This window comes from Ranitomeya variabilis, chromosome 3 (assembly GCF_051348905.1).
Source record: "Ranitomeya variabilis isolate aRanVar5 chromosome 3, aRanVar5.hap1, whole genome shotgun sequence".
Lineage (NCBI taxonomy): Eukaryota > Metazoa > Chordata > Amphibia > Anura > Dendrobatidae > Ranitomeya > Ranitomeya variabilis.
The window spans coordinates 397,579,150-397,598,609 of NC_135234.1; the positions used below are offsets into that span (position 1 = coordinate 397,579,150).

The following is a 19,460-nucleotide window of genomic DNA, read 5'->3' on the forward strand; positions in this document are numbered from 1 at the left end:
TTCTACATAGCCGATACGGGCATAAATACATTTATGATATATTGACTCATATGCTTTCTACAGCAGGTCTAAGCATTTAATTAGTGATTTAAGCACCATATATTGTATACCATTGTAGCGATCCAAGTATCATTCATTGTATACTTGTGTTAGCCGCCTACAATCTTTTACTATAATACACACACCCCTGAGCGCGGGCCACTGTATTCGCATTGCGATTATTTAGTACCTACATTTCAATCCCAGGATAGGCACAGATCCTGTGTGGTTCCAGCAGCTAGGGGGGTTTTTTCATTCTATTCCACTCCACTGCCCACTCCTCCTGTCTCCCTGGTGGCGAGCGCCATAGTGTGCGTTATTTTCTCTTGTATTAAAATACTTACTTTGTCATTTTCCCTGTGGTCCCTGTGTGAGCGAGTAAAGGAGAGGAGCAGTCATTTGACCAAGATGAGGACTGAAGGGGTACTGGAAACCAGGGAAGACGATGATCGGTAAGTATTTTAATACAACTATACTACATTGCAGACAAATTTAGAAAGGTTTAGGGAATAAAACTTTTGACAGGAGTGCTTCTTTAAACTTTTCCAAATTATTTATCTTAAACATTTTGACCAAGTTATGGACTATAGACACATAAGGCTAAGTTCACATCATGTTTTAGAAACATGTCAATGGCCCCTTCAGCACCTACGTCTGAAGCCCTGAAAAACGAGACTCAGGTGTAGCCACCAATGGAGTCATTGACTTTAATGAAGAAAATGGGGTCACTTTGTGTTCTATCAGACATCCTTTTCCTTAACAACATTTTGGTGCCCACCTTCAGTAGGTGTATAATGCAAAAAATTATGTCAGACTGAGCACAAAATGAATCCGTTTGCATCTTGAAAAGTCAATCGCCCCGTTGTCAGATGAGTTCAAATTTTGTTTTTCAGGTATTCAGATGTGACCCCGATGGAGTCAGTGACATGTGGCTAAAACATGATGCGAACATAGCCTAAGAATACATCAGTACTGCAATATGTTTTAATTGGAGTTTAGTTTGCATTAGTGTCATGGCTTCCTGTGTAATAGATTTGTTTTATGACAATTAAAAAAATCCAAAATTTACACATAAAAAGGTAAATAATAAATGTTCCACATTACAGCATGTTAGCAGTAATGTTTGTGATCAGTCTTCAGGTTTCAGCAGGTTTTACTTCCACTAAAGTATTTGCTTAAAGCATACTGTATCAACTACACCTACTTACAGTGAAGAGCTGTTTTGTGAGTTTTATGGTTTTCCCCATTCTTTTTCTCTTCATTAGTTAACACAACATAGTTGCAACACCAGTCTCATGACTTTTCACATGTACAGTCAGCTATGATGGCAAGGGAGAAGGATGAACCTCGTGAGACCTCGCCGCTTTCAGGCAATCCAAAGGGATTTAAGAAACTCTTACATTATTTGACTATTGATGGATTTTGTAATGAAGCAAAAGATATGCTTGCGTTGGCCATACCTGTTGTAAGTACTGATTTCACATACTTTGTATGCATAAGTAGTCATGCAGAAATAAATATTCACAGTTTTGAAGGGTCATCATATCAACTAACTTATAGACCGTATAGAAATCGAATTTTGGAAATATAAAGAGTTACTTCTATTAAATGTAATTTAATTGTATTATTTGCTAGTATTGTATTTTTCCTATCACTGTAGTGTCAGGATAGCAGGTATTTTATAAATGCAATATATATAATGGTTAGTCAAGAAAGAAAAACTATTAGCTCACCCATGTAAAGGTCTGCAGCATAAAGACTGGCAGTGTCACAGTGAAAAGCAATGGTGGATTCCAGCGTCAGGATCTTTAGGTAAAATCACTATTTATTATTTAAGTATAAAAAAGTAACAAACCCTGTATAAGGATATCTAGCAAATTCGTTTAAGACTAGCATCATTAACCACTTCCCGACTGCCCATGGTACATAAACGTAGGCGCCAGCTGGGCTACGTGCAGCGCTGACATTTATAAGCGGTCGGTGGTCTTGCAGCGCTCTGGACTCCCAGGGTCCTGCACACGCTGCGATTCCTGGGCAGAGGGATTGCTCTGACAGGTGACATCATCAGGACCTGATTAGATCAGGTCCCAATTATATTAAACCTTTGAGATCTTCTAGCTGCCACGATCGTGGCAATTAGAAGATAGCAGAGGGAGACCACTGCTATACTCACCTCTCCGACGCCACATCTCATCTCATCACGGGGGATCCCGCATTGTCCCAGCAGTCGGAGGTCATGTGATGACTTCCAGGTCTGCCTGTTACGGTGGCTTGCCAGCGGCTGAGTCTAGCAAGCGATCTGACAGGGTAACACTGTCAGGTCTCATACAATGCAATACCTTTTTGTATTGCATTGCATTGCATGAGACCAGTGATTAGCCAAATAAAATTGAAGTCCCATACAGGATCTAAGTAAAAAAATATATTTTAAAACTATTAAAAAAAATCACACAAAAAAAAATAATTAAACCAATAAATACATATATTTATTATGTTTATGTAAAAACAAAAAAGCACACATATTTGGTATCGCCGCGTCTGGAACAAGCCGACCTATAAAACTGTCACACTTGTTAACTCCTTCAGTGCACACCGCAAAAAAAAACAAAAAGTAGAATAAAATGCGATCAAAAAGTCAAATCAAAATCAAAATTGTTGTGATGAAAATGCAAGATTGTACAGCAAAAAACAAGCTGCCAGACAGCTCTAACAGTGAAAAAATAAAAATTATAGCTCTCGGAATAAAGAGATACAAAAACAATTATTTTTTCTGTAAAATAGTTTTCATTGTGAAAAAGCGGCAAAACACAAAAAAGATATACCGTATTTTCCGGCGTATAAGAGGACTTTTTAACCCCTGAAAATCTTCTTAAATGTCGGGGGTCCTCTTATACGCCGGGTATCGTCTTGTACGCCGGGTGTATATGGTGGGTGGGGGGGGGAGTGGTCCTGATGACGACGAGGGGGCGTCTCAAAGGAAAGTGCGTGGAGTATCCCCCATTACCTCATCGTAGCGCTGCAGCGTGGGGTCTCTGTGCTGGGAGCGGCGGCTGCTGCTCCTCTTTGTGCCGCGTGGGTGCTGTGCTGTGGGGCGGCAGCTCCTCTTCTGCAGTGTGGGGCCTCTGTGCTGTGGGGCGGTGGCGGCGTATCTTCATGCAGTCAGTCGGGGCTCCTCCGGCATCTCCTTAAAGCCCGGAGGCCCCGCTGGCAGCTCCATTGCTATGATGCGGTGGCCTCCGGGAAAATGGCCGCTGCTCAGATTCAGATCTCGTCTCCCGAGATCTCGGGACGAGATCTGAATCTGAGCATGCGCCGCCCCCAGCGGCCATTTTCCCGGAGGCCACCACATCGCAGCAATGGAGCTGCCTCCGGGAAAATGGCCGCTGCTCAGATTCAGATCTCGTCTCCCGAGATCTCAGGACGAGATCTGAATCTAAGCATGTGTAGCGCCCCCACTGCCGCAGGGCCGAGGGGTACCCGGTACCGGGCCTCTGAGTCTCTGCTCTGGGGTTGTCACGGTGGCTAGACCCGGTCCGTGACCCTGCTGAGGGGCGTACAGTGATAGATGTAGATAGTGGTGGTGGTGCGGTGCAGTAAATAACGAGGACACCAGGTTGCAGTCTCTTTACCTCTTTACTGAAGGTCTCTGGGTCCTCAGTCCGGAATACGGTTCACCAGGCTGCGCAAGTCCGGCCGGTCCGATGGCACCTCCAGAGTTCTCCTTGCAGGTGGAAATCTGTGCCTTCCTGCTAGCGCTATGTGTTGTGGTCCTCCCCTGCTGTGCTTACGGGATAGTCCCCACAACTGTTGTGTCTGTTTCTCGTGTTCCCTCACAACAACTCGATTAGATGATGTCCTGCTAATCCTCCGTCCCTCCCGGTGTTATGGTTGGGACGCACCCGTATGACGGGTAGGCTCGGAGCTCTTCCGGGACCCTAGAGTCGCCCCTCTCCACAGGTTGCCCCCCAAGTCTGCATAGGTGATTTAGGTGAGACAGCCCGCCTGTGACTGACTGTCCTGCCGCTGGTTTGAAGTATTGCTTGGAGCTAGATATATGAATACTTCCTCGGCGTTCCGGCCGCCGGTTGTGCGCCTCAGTAGGATGTTGCCTTGGTCTTACAGCACGACTCCTACTGGTATTCTCCTTCTTGCTTTGATCTCGTTTCTCACTCAGCACAATATATCTCGCTTCTGATCCTTTCTTAGGGCACCACCGCTATGCTGAGCAGGCACGGTCCCGTGACGTTCTTTCTTGTTGCCAGGCCTCTGTCAGGGTCCCAAACCTGACAGGGACCCTACCGAATCTTCCCCACAACACCCCCTGCCAGAAGGTGTTGCCTGGTTCCAACCCAGTCAGCTTTCTTCACTAACTTCCTGCCTGACCCCCAGTTTACCCGCACGGTGAGGAGTGGCCTTATTAAATAGCACCCTTAGCTCCCCCTGGAGGCCCGACTGTGAAATGTATTGGTGTATGTGATACCTGGTCAGATGAACTCCTTCAGTGCCATCAGACGTACCATAGCCCCCCTTCGCGGCGGAGCCACAGTACTGCAACGACCAGGACTCTGGGGCGCTGCACTCCCCCCCGGTTAAATCCAGTACTCCGGGACTGGGAAGAAAACAACAATACATGTCAGCAAAAAGACATACAATTTTTGTGAGTGCAATAACAATAAGCATACTTGAACAGAGCTTCCCTTTATGGGAGGTGAGGACACTTGAACGTTACAAACATGGTTAAATACTTTGAATAACTTAGTATAAATAACTTTTCTCACCCAACCGGGTATTCTACTTAGTGCAAATCTTTGAACAATAATTTAACATTGCCTTTAAGGACGTACACTCTGAATCCACTAAAGACCTTCTTATAACACATTATAAGGCTGAGCAACGTTGCTACATTGTCCTACTTTACGTCTGCAGGACCGCCTGTCCTAACGGCTCCAGACCTACTGCCTCTCCTTTCTTTGCAGGACCGCCCCGTTCAGCCCGGGCCTACTGCCCTTCCACCACTATACACAGTGTAGAACATATCATTTTTCCTTCAGTTTAGGATCAACAGGCCATCTCTATATGGCTCCTAGGAGGACTCACCAACTAACCCCGTCCGGGTTCACTTTCTGTCCTCATTCTTCCATCAACATTATCAAACACTTTTCACAATTAACTAGTTGGTTACATTTAACGTTTACATATCAACATTATTACTTTCTTTCTTCTAAGACATTATTGCCCTCTAGCGGTCTCAAGGCAATACCATTCCTAAGTGCAACGCGTGAACATCCCCTTTAAGAGGAGACCAAGTCTTTATGAGGTAGCGCAGCTTCTCAAGCTGCAAGTCCGTATGCAGCTAGGACTCCAGTACAAATTCCAAGAATGGTATCTTCGCAAAGAGTCCTTCTTTTATGTAAAACCAGTAAGGAGCACCTTTAAGAAGGTGCAAACTATGTACAAGGAGTTCGTATCATGCATTGTTCATGATTCAGCAGTTTCTTAGTAACGGAACAAAAGGTAGAAAAACAAACAAAGAGCAATAGGGATCCCGGGTCAACAAAGGGATCCCTTTAAGAGTTAACCCTGGACGGGTTTAGCAGCAACATAGCAGAAACAAACAGTTTGAAGAACTATTTACATATTCAGAGTTTTAAGATCTTACTCTTGTGGTGCAAGGGTTGGCCTCTGATCCCCGGCCGATGCAATCAGATCACCCGGCGTCTGGATTTGAAGGCTAACCCTGCTTGCAAGTTCAGTAGCCGCTACAAGGCGTACAGTGGTGATAGTAACAAGATCTGGCAAATCTGGATCAATCATGATCGGGGCAACAGGCGGCGCTCCCTCAGGTTCACATCGGCGGACATTCCGAGCGCACCATCCTTGCGCGTTCCGATGACGGGTGTAGGTCACCTGATCCCCTCTTTGCAATGGATCCCCATCTCGGCTACAGCAGGGGGTTCTCACGTTGTAACTAGTAACAAAGACATCAGTTGGTAGTCCCGGTTCCTGTATGGAGCCCCATCCCCTCTTCGGGTAGTAGGCCAGCACAGTTCCCCGCTTTACCACGTCTCTCCTGCCGTGCGCAGACTTCCTACGTTGTGTATCATGTTGTTCGGTCTCGTCCCGATCTTTCCAGTGTTGGATTAAACATTGCTTATACTGTTCCCAGGTAAGTACCGCAAGGGTGAGGCTCTCCCCCGGAGCTCCATACGGCTCGTTCCAGGGGGTGTCCCACCAGAGGATCACCCCGTCCGGGCCTACATCTATGGGTTCCCCCATCTTAGTCGGCAGTGGGGGTACCAGCTTCCCCATCGCGTCGGGGGTGAGGACTACCCGCTCCACTGAGAGGAAACGGTTATTGTTGCTGGGGTGAGGAACGGTCACCGGAGCGGGATCGGTCAGGGAAGCCGGATCGGTCGGGAGAGCAGAATCGGCCGGGGGAGTAGGGGTGCCGTCCATACCTGCGCCTGATGTGATTCCACCGATGTCGATCTGTTCCGTTGACGAGGACACTGGAATCGGCTGCAGCCCGGACCGCGGCTCTTCCGGAGCGGCCTCTTGACGTGGCTCCGCCCTCCATGGCTCCGTGGCTGGGATAGGTAGACTCGGCTCCTCCACTGGCGGTGGACGCGAATCCGTCTCTGATGGATGAGGGCAAGCCGGGATCACCTCGCCGTTGCTCGGGCACTTGCTGCTCATCGTCGCTGTCTGACATTCGGCGGCAACGCATGCACCTGGCTCCACCATTTCTCCGAGGTTGAGCTTCTTCTTCACCTCGTTCCCGCCGTTGCAAATCAGGGGGCGGCTCTCCTCTGCTGCTGGGTAGGTCGTCCTCTCGCAGCAGGAGTCGGAGGGGGCAGTCACTACTTCTGGCGCCGCTTTGGTAGTCTCCTCCCATGGCACGCCCTTCTTCCTCTGTGCTCCCTGTGGCTCTGCAATGGCGGCGGCTTTTGGCGGGAACTTTTGGCGGTAAATGGCAACACACAGTCTTTGCAATAAAGTACAGTCCAAGCACAATAAATCACAGTTCCAAGGCACACATGACCTGATTCTTCAGGCTTAAGTAGATCCTGTTCGTGACGCCAAGTTGTAGCGCCCCCACTGCCGCAGGGCCGAGGGGTACCCGGTACCGGGCCTCTGAGTCTCTGCTCTGGGGTTGTCACGGTGGCTAGACCCGGTCCGTGACCCTGCTGAGGGGCGTACAGTGATAGATGTAGATAGTGGTGGTGGTGCGGTGCAGTAAATAACGAGGACACCAGGTTGCAGTCTCTTTACCTCTTTACTGAAGGTCTCTGGGTCCTCAGTCCGGACTACGGTTCACCAGGCTGCGCAAGTCCAGCCGGTCCGATGGCACCTCCAGAGTTCTCTTTGCAGGTGGAAATCTGTGCCTTCCTGCTAGCGCTATGTGTTGTGGTCCTCCCCTGCTGTGCTTACGGGATAGTCCCCACAACTGTTGTGTCTGTTTCTCGTGTTCCCTCACAACAACTCGATTAGATGATGTCATGCTAATCCTCCGTCCCTCTCGGTGTTATGGTTGGGACGCACCCATATGACGGGTAGGCTCGGAGCTCTTCCGGGACCCTAGAGTCGCCCCTCTCCACAGGTTGCCCCCCAAGTCTGCATAGGTGATTTAGGTGAGACAGCCCGCCTGTGACTGACTGTTGTGCCGCTGGTTTGAAGTATTGCTTGGAGCTAGATATATGAATACTTCCTCGGCGTTCCGGCCGCCGGTTGTGCGCCTCAGTAGGATGTTGCCTCGGTCTTAAAGCACGACTCCTACTGGTATTCTCCTTCTTGCTTTGATCTCGTTTCTCACTCAGCACAATATATCTCGCTTCTGATCCTTTCTTAGGGCACCGCCGCTATGCTGAGCAGGCACGGTCCCGTGACGTTCTTTCTTGTTGCCAGGCCTCTGTCAGGGTCCCAAACCTGACAGGGACCCTACCGAATCTTCCCCACAACACCCCCTGCCAGAAGGTGTTGCCTGGTTCCAACCCAGTCAGCTTTCTTCACTAACTTCCTGCCTGACCCCCAGTTTACCCGCACGGTGAGGAGTGGCCTAATAAATAGCACCCTTAGCTCCCCCTGGAGGTCCGACTGTGAAATGTATTGGTGTATGTGATACCTGGTCAGATGAACTCCTTCAGTGCCATCAGACGTACCATAGCCCCCCTTAGCGGCGGAGCCACAGTACTGCAACGACCAGGACTCTGGGGCACTGCACATGCGCCGCCCCCAGCGGCCATTTTCCCGGAGGCCACCGCATCGCAGCAATGCAGCTGCCGGCGGGGCCTCCGGGCTTTAAGAAGATGCCGGAGGAGCCCCGACTGACTGCATGAAAATACACCGCCGCCGCCCCACAGCACAGAGGCCCCACACTGCAGAAGAGGAGCCGCCGCCCCACAGCACCCACGCGGCACAAAGAGGAGCCGCCGCCGCTCCCAGCAGAGACCCCACGCTTCAGCGCTACGATGATGTAATGGGGGATAGTCCACTCACACTTTCCTGTGAGACGCCCCCTCGTCGTCATCGGGACCACTCCCACCCAAAAGGCACATTAGTCACCAGCCCTATAAGACGACATACGGCGTATAAGAAGGCCCCCGACTTTTAAGAAGATTTTATATTTTAACTGGAAAAGTTGGGGGGTCGTCTTATACGCCCAGTCGTCTTATACGCCGGAAAATACGGTAAATACGGTATCACTGTAATAGTACTGATCCGAAGAAAAAAACTGCCTTATCATTTTTACCACACGCGGAAAGGCAATAAAAAAAACTAAAAACAATTCCAGAATTCTTGGTGTTTGATCATTCTGTCCCCCAAAAATAAGAATAGAAAGCGATCAAAAAATGTAATGTGACCAAAAGTGGTACCAATAAAAATGTCAGCCCGACCCGCAAAAACAAGACTTCACATGACTCTGTCGGCCAAAATATGGAAGAATTATAGCTCTCAAAATATGATGATGCAAAAACTTGATTTTGCAATAAAAAGTGTTTTTTAGTGTCAGCAGCCAAACATAAAAACCCGATATAAATCTGGTATCGCTGTAATCGCACCAACCCAAAGAATAAAGTCGCCTCATCACTTATACCGCACAAGAAACGGTGTAAAAAATAAATAAAATCAATTCTTCTCCTGCTGTTGATTTTTTCATTCTGCCTCCCAAAGATCACAGTAAAGCTTGGTGCACATTTATCCTGCGCTTTGCGCTTACACCGTGGTTTCTGTGTAAATCTCTGAAATAAATGATTCAGACAGAACCCCCGGCAGAAGATTCCCTATAATGAGGCAGATGAAGGCACAGTGGATGCTACAGGACCTGTGATCCGGTGGTGTCTGTCTATTTAGTCATACATAAAAGCACAGTCCACCAGTTTTCTGAACCTCTGAAAATAAGGACTCCACTGAACAAAGGCCTGATGGAGTCCAGCATAACTCTGCTGCTTCACTATTGTGAATGGATCCCTTGGGGGTATCATCTGAATCACGTCACTCAGAGATTTAGATGGAAACCCTAAAGTAAGTGATCAGTGTATAGAGCCGGATAAATGTGATCCCTAACGTTATATAAAATGTTCCAAATAAAAGCTTCAACTCAATCCACAAAAAACGCAAGTCCTTACTCAGGTCCATCATCTGTTAAAGGAAATATAGGGGGCTTCCACGTTACTGTCCCGACACAGCTGTCGGGTGATGGTACTGCAGATGCCACTTATTTCTTGAGAAGCGAATGATGAAAAACATTATGGATCCTAAAGGTAGATGGTAAAGTAAGGCAGAATGCTATGTGATTGACGATGGCTAAGATCTTATAAGGACCGATAAACCTGGGACCCAGTTTCCAAGATGGAACCTTCAGCTTAATGTTCCTCGGTTAGTAGGTAACCCAGTCCTCAGACACAAAACATCTGACATACGTCTCTAAATTCAGGTTAACCCTATCAGTCTGCCCGTTAGACTGCGGGTGAAAAGCAGAAGAAAAAAACAAATGGATCCCCAGGTGCGTGCAATTCCCCCCAAAATTTGGAGACAAACTGCACCCCTCAATCAGAAACAATATTGGTAAGAATTCCATGCAGTCTAATTTGCAAAAATTTGTGCAAAGGATTTGGCATTAGGCAAAACGGGTAAAGCAATAAAATGAGACATTTTACTGAATCTGTCCACCACGGGTAGGTCCGTGATAAAATCAACTGACAAATGAGTCCAAGGTCTGCTGGGAATCTCCAATGGTTGGAGAGCCCCAGACAGACGAGTATGAGAGTTCTTAGAAGGCGCACAGACACTGCAGGTGGCTACATACTCCCGGATATCCTTATGAGCACCTGGCTACCAAAAACGCAGAGTAACGAAATCCGCGGTGGCTTTATTCCCAGGATTTCCAGACAACACAGTATCATGATGTTCACTGAGGACTCTAAGATGGAGATTATTAATAATAATAATAATAATAATAATTTTATATCTATATCGCTGACATATTCCGCAGCACTTTACATTTTAGAGGAGACTTGTACATACAATAGACATTACAGCATAACAATAAACCAATACAAAAATTATATTATAAGGTAAAGGGAGAAAAAATCAAGTGTGTAACATATAATCCCTTAAAAAATATAAACTTTTAATGAAAATTGGTTAAAAATACCTTCCCAGTGCAGACATAACAATAAATTCATTAAGATATAGGTCTTATTACAATAACCTGCCAATTCCCTACACTTGCCTGCTATCCCTTCTTAGCAGTGGGGGTTGGCACCCTATTAGGTACGATTGTTTGGCGCCCCCACTCCACGACGGCTGTCCATGACTAGCCCTAGTAAATACTATTATGCTAAAGGTTGGAAAACAATGAGCAATAAAAGAGATGAAGGGATAATACTTATCAATTTACAAAGAGCAGGTTATTTGAAGTGTTTTGCACCCTCATATAATAGAAACAAAAATAACAATCTCCCTGCAATAGTCAGGTTAAATTAACAAACATATCCTGTTGGGACCATATAGATTGGATGTATGATTTTTTACATTTAAATAGGGCTTCCACAAAAAGTCAATATGATTGATTTGACTAATGAATCCTATAAGAACTATAGCGATTGAATAAAGATAATAGTCCCTTCACAATTTTAACAGGACTTGCAAACACTATCAGAGGGGCCACACAGCTGATTAGACAGCAAGGTTCACGCAAAAAATTGTTTTTTTAACCAATTTTCATTAAAAGTTTATATTTTTTAAGGGATTATATGTTGCACACAGCATAACAATAAACACATAGATCAAAACAGACACCAAGAGGAATGAGGGCCCTGCTCGCAAGCTTAAAATCTGTGAGGAAAAGGGGAGACACGAGAGGTGGGTAGTAACAATTGGTTTAGTTGTTCGGACCAGCCAAAGTGTAAGAATCGTGTTCATGTAAAGCGGCATGAACTGGTTATCAGCCTAAGTATGTAACAATAATTAGCACGAATCAGGGATACCTCCAAAAAAAAATAATTAATTACCTAATATATAAATATATATATATATATATACCCGTGTGTATCAAATATATAATTTATTAGGAGGTAAATCCAATTAGCTGGAAGGACAGCCGGTAATGCAAGCAATCACCCCAAGAAAACAGATAAAAAACCGCCAAAAAAGTCCAAACTCTGTTATGACCATTAATATCATATTTTTATTAATTAATAGCTTAAAACAATGAGATCAAAAAGATCCATACAGTACATATAATAAAATTTGTAAAAACACTTTCTGTATATTAATATAAAGACTCAAGCAAATCCAGTATACCATTCATTATAGAATACACTGACATCAATAATTGGCTTATAGATGTGTAAATAATATATTTATAGTGTACATATAGTGCTAACAATAATGTGCATGAAACTATAAAAGATTAATACCAGACTTTATAAAGTGCATATATAAAATTTCATCAAGAGTGCAATTTGCCAAACCGCCAGTAGGAGTCAGTGTCTCCACATACATATTAGTTAGACCTGGGCAATAGTATAACTGTAAGCTACATACTTTAGATTCTAACCTCAAAATCAAAGAAATGAAGTGTAATAAGATACTTACAGAGCAGTATAGTATATACCTGGTCTCCTGGAATAGCGTCCAACACCCGACGCGTGTTTCGGCATGTTGCCTTTGTCAGGGGGTGGTGCCATTAGGAGAGAGGTAAGTATAAATAGAACATCCAACCAATAGAAAAACAAGGTGTGTTGAACGTAAACCAATAAAAAGAACAAACAAAGCCTCTATTGCGCATGACCATGAGTGCCGTCCTGCTCTGCCAAGCCAGATATATGATACGAATGCGCATGTTCAAAGCATAAAACCCTAATCCTTCTATCTGTGATAGATGCTTCTGGACTGAGTATGACCGGAAGTACTACACGAGTGTCACTTTGCCAAAATGAAAGTACTTACATTGCCATAAAAATATTAGTATATAGCAATAGAATCAATCTATGAATGTAGTGCCATGTTATAAATAAACTGGCACATAAATACCATTGCATATATAAAAGGCGTATCACTCCGTAGCTACGTAAGTATAGGCCAGGAAACTGCACATGAACGGAAGTAGGTCTAAAACAAAGCGCAGAATGTCACCATGGTAACCAAAGGAATATGCTCCTGTAGCTCAACATAGACATCACCATCATGTGCGGAAATGTATAGGTTTTAATTAAGGTGCCATAAGATTGTATGACTGGAGACCTAATGGTGCATAATGCACCCATTATAGACAGATCCAGGCCAAATGCAAAAAGTTGCCATGGCAGCAAAATTAAGAAACTACACAAAACCAAAAATTAAACCGCACAGGTAACGTTCTTATTGGCAAACATAGAGACATCTATTCCAATATGTCATCCCCATTCTAAATGTGTTGGTATAATATAAATAAAGAGCAATGAACTTAAAAGATTGGGAGCAAAATGAGGCGCAAACTAAGGCACAGATTGCAACAGCTACCAACATATCTAAAACAGGGCGGATCGTGTAACCACAGGGGGTATGTTGCCATGACCAACAACAATATAATGCATGACAAAAGATAAATCATACATTAAGAGTCAGGAGACTTGCGGGACCGAAAGTACATTGGCGCACGAAGTGCAGCGGCCGAGCCAGGCGCGTCTAGTCGCCACAGCAACTAATTGCTATTGAGACTGGAAAGACGCCGCCAGACGCGGGATGCCCAGGCAACCCCTGCCACAACGCGCGCACCACAGTCAGCCCAACAAGACCAGATCAAAAATTATATACTGTATCAACATACAACTAACGTTCTTGTGTGCCCTGGTGAAAAAAGTAACATAGGGTGATATCCAACCTCATGTAAAAATGTATATAATGCCCAGGCTACATAAATAATATATTCCACATATGTAATAACTTCACACACAAAATAACACCATTATATATATATATATATATATATATATATATATATATATATATATATATATATAATAAATACAATAGGGTGAATGAATAAATATATAATATACAAATAGTAACATCCTTTATAGATCTTCATGGTCCAAGTGAAGGCTTCATTATATCCTCTCATCTATTTTCATAAAGGTGTACAATGACCATACTGTTAAAAACCTTCCACTGAAATAACAAATATAAAAGATGATCATTCATATCAAATCACAAATATATTAATATAGAAATCTATATTGTCTGTGCTGACGCACAGCTATTCAATACTCTCCTAAAAGCTCCAAAGAAAAGAAGTTACAGACAAGTGATAATATTATTAATGCAAAAATTTAAAAACATAATTAACAAGGCACAAATATATACAAATGATCAGAGAAATGGGGCAAAACTATTATTCTCATTCAGGCCAAGTGGTTGGACCGTGTTTAAGGTAACAGTACAGACACAGAGGGCTATTAAATGCATAAAGCATGTGAGAACATGATGCGAGGAACCTGGTTATGGTAAAAATTTTGAATGGGCCACACAGGGATAGCTAGTTAATGCACTGAGTCGGTAGGCCAGTCTGAATAAATGCGCTTTTAGGGCACTCTTAAAACTGTGTGGATTGAGGATTAATAGTATTAACGTGGGTAGTGCATTCCAAAGAATGGGCGCATCATGTGAAAAGTCTTGGAGGTGGGAGTTGGAGGTTCTGATTATTGAGGATGCTAACCTCAGGTCATTAGCAGAACAAAGGGCACGGGTAGAGTGGTAGGCTGAGACCAGGGAGGAGATGTAGATTGGTGTTGAGCCATGGAGTGCTTTGTGGATGAGGGTAGTAGGTTTGTACTGGATTCTGGAGTGTATGGGTAATCAGTGTAATCACTGGCAATAGGCAGAGCAATCAGTGTAACGATTGGTGAGGAATATGATCCTGGCTGCAGCATTCAAGACAGATTGGAGCGGGGAGAGTTTGGTAAGAGGGAGACCGATTAGTTGAGAGTTGCAATAGTCCAAACGAGAATGAATAAGTGAAACAGTGAGAGTTTTTGCAGAGTCGAAAGTAAGAAAGGGTCGAATTATAGAAATGTTTTTGAGGTACAGATAACAAGAGCGAGCCAGTGATCGGATGTGATGAATGAAAGCTTGGAATCAAGTATGACCCCAAGACAGCGGGTGTGTTGCTGGGGAGTAATGGAGGAACCACACACAGAAATGGCAATGTCGGGCATAGGCACATTAGTAGTGGGAGGAAACATGAGGAGTTCAGATTTTGACAGGTTCAGTTTCAGATAGAGGGAGGACATGATGTTGGAGACAGCAGTAAGGGCCCCTTCACACTGGTCGATTCTGCTACGATTACGACGCATTTGCGTCATATTCGACATCGCAGTACGAGCTCGTAGCCAGCGGTCACACTCTACGATGTTAACGCTTTTTCTGACGTAGTTGCGATGTGAACGTCACGCGTCGCAATCGTGCGCTACCCTTCACACCGCCATAGTCCTACGACTCCGAGCGTGACGTATTACCAGCATGGGCGTGCTAAAACGTCACGCCCAATCAGGAGACAGGTATGCGGAAGCCCAACCCACGTAGTCGCATTACGAGCTCGTATGACCGCCGTCACATACTACAATTTCGACCGCCACAGCGAGACATTTACGACGAAAGAAAGTTCTGCTCTTTCTTTCACATCGTACGATGCTGGGCTGCGTCGCAAATCGTAACGCCATGTCACACTTTGCAACCTCGGAACGAGGACGGATAAACGTCACAAATCGAACGCTCGTTCAGACTTTGATTGCACAGTGTGAAGGGGCCCTAAGACAATCACTGGTGTTATCTAAAAAGGCAGGTGTGATATCAGAAGAAGAGTGTTAATTGGGTGTCATCAGCATAAAGATGGTACTGGAAACCAAATCTACTGATTGTTTGACCAATAGGGGTAGTATACAAAGAGAAGAGGAGGGGGCCTAGATCTGATCCTTGATGAACTCCAACAGTAAGGGTACCGTCACACAGTACCGTTTACATCGCTACGACGACACGATTCGTGACGTCGTAGCATCGTATGATTATCGCTCCAGCGTCGTAGACTGCGGTCACACGTTGCAATCACGGCGCTGGAGCGATGCCGAAGTCCCCGGGTAACCGGGGTAAACATCGGGTTACTAAGCGCAGGGCCGCGCTTAGTAACCCGATGTTTACCGTGGTTACCAGCGTAAAAGTAAAAAAAAACAAACCGTACATACTCACCATCTGATGTCCGTCAGGTCCCTTGCCGTCTGCTTCCTGCTCTGACTGAGATCCGGCCGTACAGTGAGAGCAGAGCGCAGCGGCGACGTCACCGCTGTGATCTGCTCTCACTTTCCGGCCGGCAGACAGTCAGAGCGGAAAGCAGACGGCAAGGGACCTGACGGACATCAGATGTGAGTATGTACGGTTTGTTTTTTTTTACTTTTACGCTGGTAACCACGGTAAACATCGGGTTACTAAGCGCGGCCCTGCGCTTAGTTACCCGATGTTTACCCTGGTTACCAGCGTACGCATCGCTGGATCGCTGTCACACACAACGATCCAGCGATGACAGCGGGAGATCCAGCGACGAAAGAAAGTTTCAAACGATGTGCTACGAGGTACGATTCTCAGCTGGGTGCCTGATCGCAGTAGCGTGTCAGACACTGCGAGATCGTAACTATATCGCTAGAACGTCACGAATCGTGCCGTCGTAGCGATAAAAATGCCACTGTGTGACGGTACCCTAAGGGGAAGATGAGAGAAGGAGGAGTCAGCAAAAGATACAGTGAAGGCGCGGTCAGAGAGATAGGAGGAGAACCAGGAGAGAACGGTGTCCTTGAGGCCAATGGAGCGGGGCATAGTGAGGAGGAGCTGATGATCCACAGTGTCAAATGCTGCAGAGAGATCCAAGAGAATTAGCAGGGAGCAATAACCATTAGATTTAGCTGTTAGTACATCATTAGAGACTTTAGTAAGGGCAGTTTCAGTAGAGTGTAAAGAGCGGAAACTGGATTGTAGAGGGTCAAGAAGAGAGTTATCTGAGAGATAGCGGATAAGACTTGAGTGGACCAGGCGTTCCAGGAGTTTAGAGATGAAGGGAAGATTAGAGACAGGTCTATAGTTAGTGGCACAGTTTTGGTTGAGGGATGGTTTTTTGAAGTAATGGATGTAGGATGACATGCTTAAATGAGGAGGGAAAGATACCGGAAGAGAGAGAGAGGTTGAATATTTTTGTTAGGTGAGGGGTGACAGCAGGGGAAAGGGACTGGAGGAGATATGAGGGAATGGGGTCACTGGTGCAAGTGGTCAGCCGAGAAGATGCAAGGAGCCTGATCACTTCTTCTTCCGTGACTGATTTAAAGTCAAAGAGTGAGCTAGATGCAGTGGGGGAGGGAGGACAGTGCATGGTATGAGGGGATTGGGAGATCATTTCCTGTTGGATATGGTCAACTTTTTTACCGGAACAAACAGTTTACCAAGTGGACAGACAACAGGGGCGTTCCTCTGAGCATCAACAACCTCTCTTTCCAGATCAGAGCATATAGACGCCATTACCACACTTTTTTCAAGAATAGGTACCGGTTTGCACTTATCTCCTCCCCCAGGAAAGCAACAGGATAAGGCATCCATCTTAACATTTTTGTTTCCTGTCCTATAAATAACAAAAAAGTTAAACCTGTTAAAGAATAATGCCCATCCAGACTGTCGAGGTGTTAGACTTTTCACCAATTCCAAGTATATCAGATTTTTATGATCCGTGATAACCATCACTGGGTTAACTGCTCCCTCCAAAAAATGGTGCCACTCCTCAAAAGCCCATTTGATAGCTAAGAGTTCCTTATTACAAATGTCATAATTTCTCTCAGCTGGTGACAGTTTCTTTGAAAAGTAAGCACATGGTTGCCATTTACCAGGAGACGCACAGTGTGATAATACAGCCTCCACTCTGACCTCAGACACTATGGTGATATGCTAGAATAGGTGGAAATGTGCAATCCTTTGATTCACGAACAGTTAAAGCTGCTATTTTTACATGGAAAAAAGTACTTTCCACTTCCTTCTATGAACTCTATGAAATATGATTAACTACATATGGAAGTTATGTTGCATAGTTTGGTCGCAGAAGAAACTTGTGAGAGTAGATTTTATGGGGTAATTCAACTTTTATCTACACAGAACATGAGGTACATGCATCAGCTTCTTATTACAGCATAACAGGAAGTCTAAAGGAACTTTTACCAGAGAGAAAGGGAAACCAAAGTACAACAAGTACATGCATCACATTCAACCAAGCATATAACAGTAACAAAATCGCCATCCACTGTCAGAAACTGTAAACTCCTCCTGCACACAAATAAGTCTGTATCTGTTGTATATCTGCTAACACCTTTTCTCAACAGTAAGGACTTATTCAGTTAAGCCTAATTTCTTCATCAGTGTCTGTTGTCTTTCAGCATTCAATGCCTTTGTGAAAATATCTGGTGTCATATCTTTAGTTGGGCAGTACTCAAAATTAAAGATTCCTTGTTCCTGGTGATCTCTCAAGAAGTGAAACTTTACATCAATGTGTTTAGTTCTTGGATTAACTCTTTCCATCTGAGCAAGAACTAGACATCCTTGATTGTCCTCATACATCTTTGTTGGTCCCAATTGTCCTAAGTCTGTTAGCAGTTGTCTTAACCATAGAACTTCTTGACTGGCATGTGCTGCGGCGACATATTCTTCTTATGTCGACAACAGTGTTACTATAGATTGTTTCTTACTAGTCCAACTAATTCGTCCGCCTGAGAGTAAGAAAAGATAGCCACTGGTAGATTTCCTGTCAATTGGATCTCCAGCCCAGTCTGCATCAAAGTATCCTTTTTAAAATGCATTTTTAACTTGCAGATAGTTTCAGTTTAACACTGCTAGTCCCTTTCAAATAACGGATTACTCTCTTCACTGCAATCACATCCATTTTGCTTGGCTTTGGTAACAAATTCTGTTCACTATTTATTTCCTTCAGATAGTTGGTTTCCATTGGAGACTTTAGTGGTTTTGCATCTTTTAATCCAAATGTTTCGATTATGTCTTGAATCATGTGATTTTGATTAAGAAGTAAACTCCGGTCTTCTTCTCTTTCTATCTGAGTTCCTTGGTACTGTTTCACATTTCCCAGATCTTTGATCTCAAAGCGTTGATCCAAAGTTTTCACTACATCCCTTTCTTTTTCAAAACAAACTAAAATATCTTCCACATATTTCAGCACATAGATCCATCTGTCTGTCAGTCACTTTGTATATAGACAAGGATCCGCTTTGCTTCTTTGAAAATGTTCATTTATGAGTACTTCTGTGATTTTATCATTGCACGCTTTAGCGGCTTGTTTTAAACCATATATACTTTTCCGTAGCTTACAAACCATGTTTGATTTCCTTTTATCCTTGAATCCTGGGGGTTGTTCCATGTAAATGTCTTCTGTTAAGTCTCCATTCAGAAATGCTGCCTTTACATCCAGATGTTTCAACTGCATTTGTTTCGTTGCTGTAACTGCAACAAAGTTCTGATTGTGGTGTGTTTGATAACTGGAGCTAATGTCTCATCATAGTCTTCTCCATATTTCTGAGAATAGCCTTTAGTTGCGAGTCTTGCTCGGTATCGATCAGCTTTCCCGTCTGATTTGTATTTTACTTTAAAAACCCATTTACATCCTATAGCCTTTTTTTTCTTTTGGTAGTTTTTGTCAGTGCCCATGTCTTTGAATCATGCATGGATTTTATTTCTGTTTCTGCAGCCTTTATCCATTTGTTGGTCTCTTCTTCTGAAAGTTGAGATATGTCCTCCCAAGATGTAGGTTCATAAATTTTATTTGTACTTGCCTTGTATGAAAGACGTTTAGGTGGTCTCCCCTTGTTTTCTCTTATTGAGCATCTTGGTTCTGTGTTTGTATAGAG

The 19,460-nt window shown here is 44.4% G+C and overlaps 1 protein-coding gene across 6 annotated transcripts in view; it reads left to right on the top strand.

The window, feature by feature from the left end:
• The first annotated feature begins 365 nt into the window (after positions 1-365).
• LOC143816127 (multidrug and toxin extrusion protein 2-like) overlaps positions 366-19,460 on the top strand; it is a 372,861-nt gene continuing 353,766 nt past the window's right edge. For all 6 annotated transcript variants that reach the window (XM_077296137.1, XM_077296136.1, XM_077296138.1 and 3 more), the window contains exons 1-2: positions 366-491; positions 1,305-1,504. In XM_077296137.1, coding sequence (XP_077152252.1) covers positions 1,361-1,504 — 144 coding nt within the window. In that variant the 5' untranslated portion in view covers positions 366-491; positions 1,305-1,360. The remainder of the gene's footprint in view (positions 492-1,304; positions 1,505-19,460) is intronic.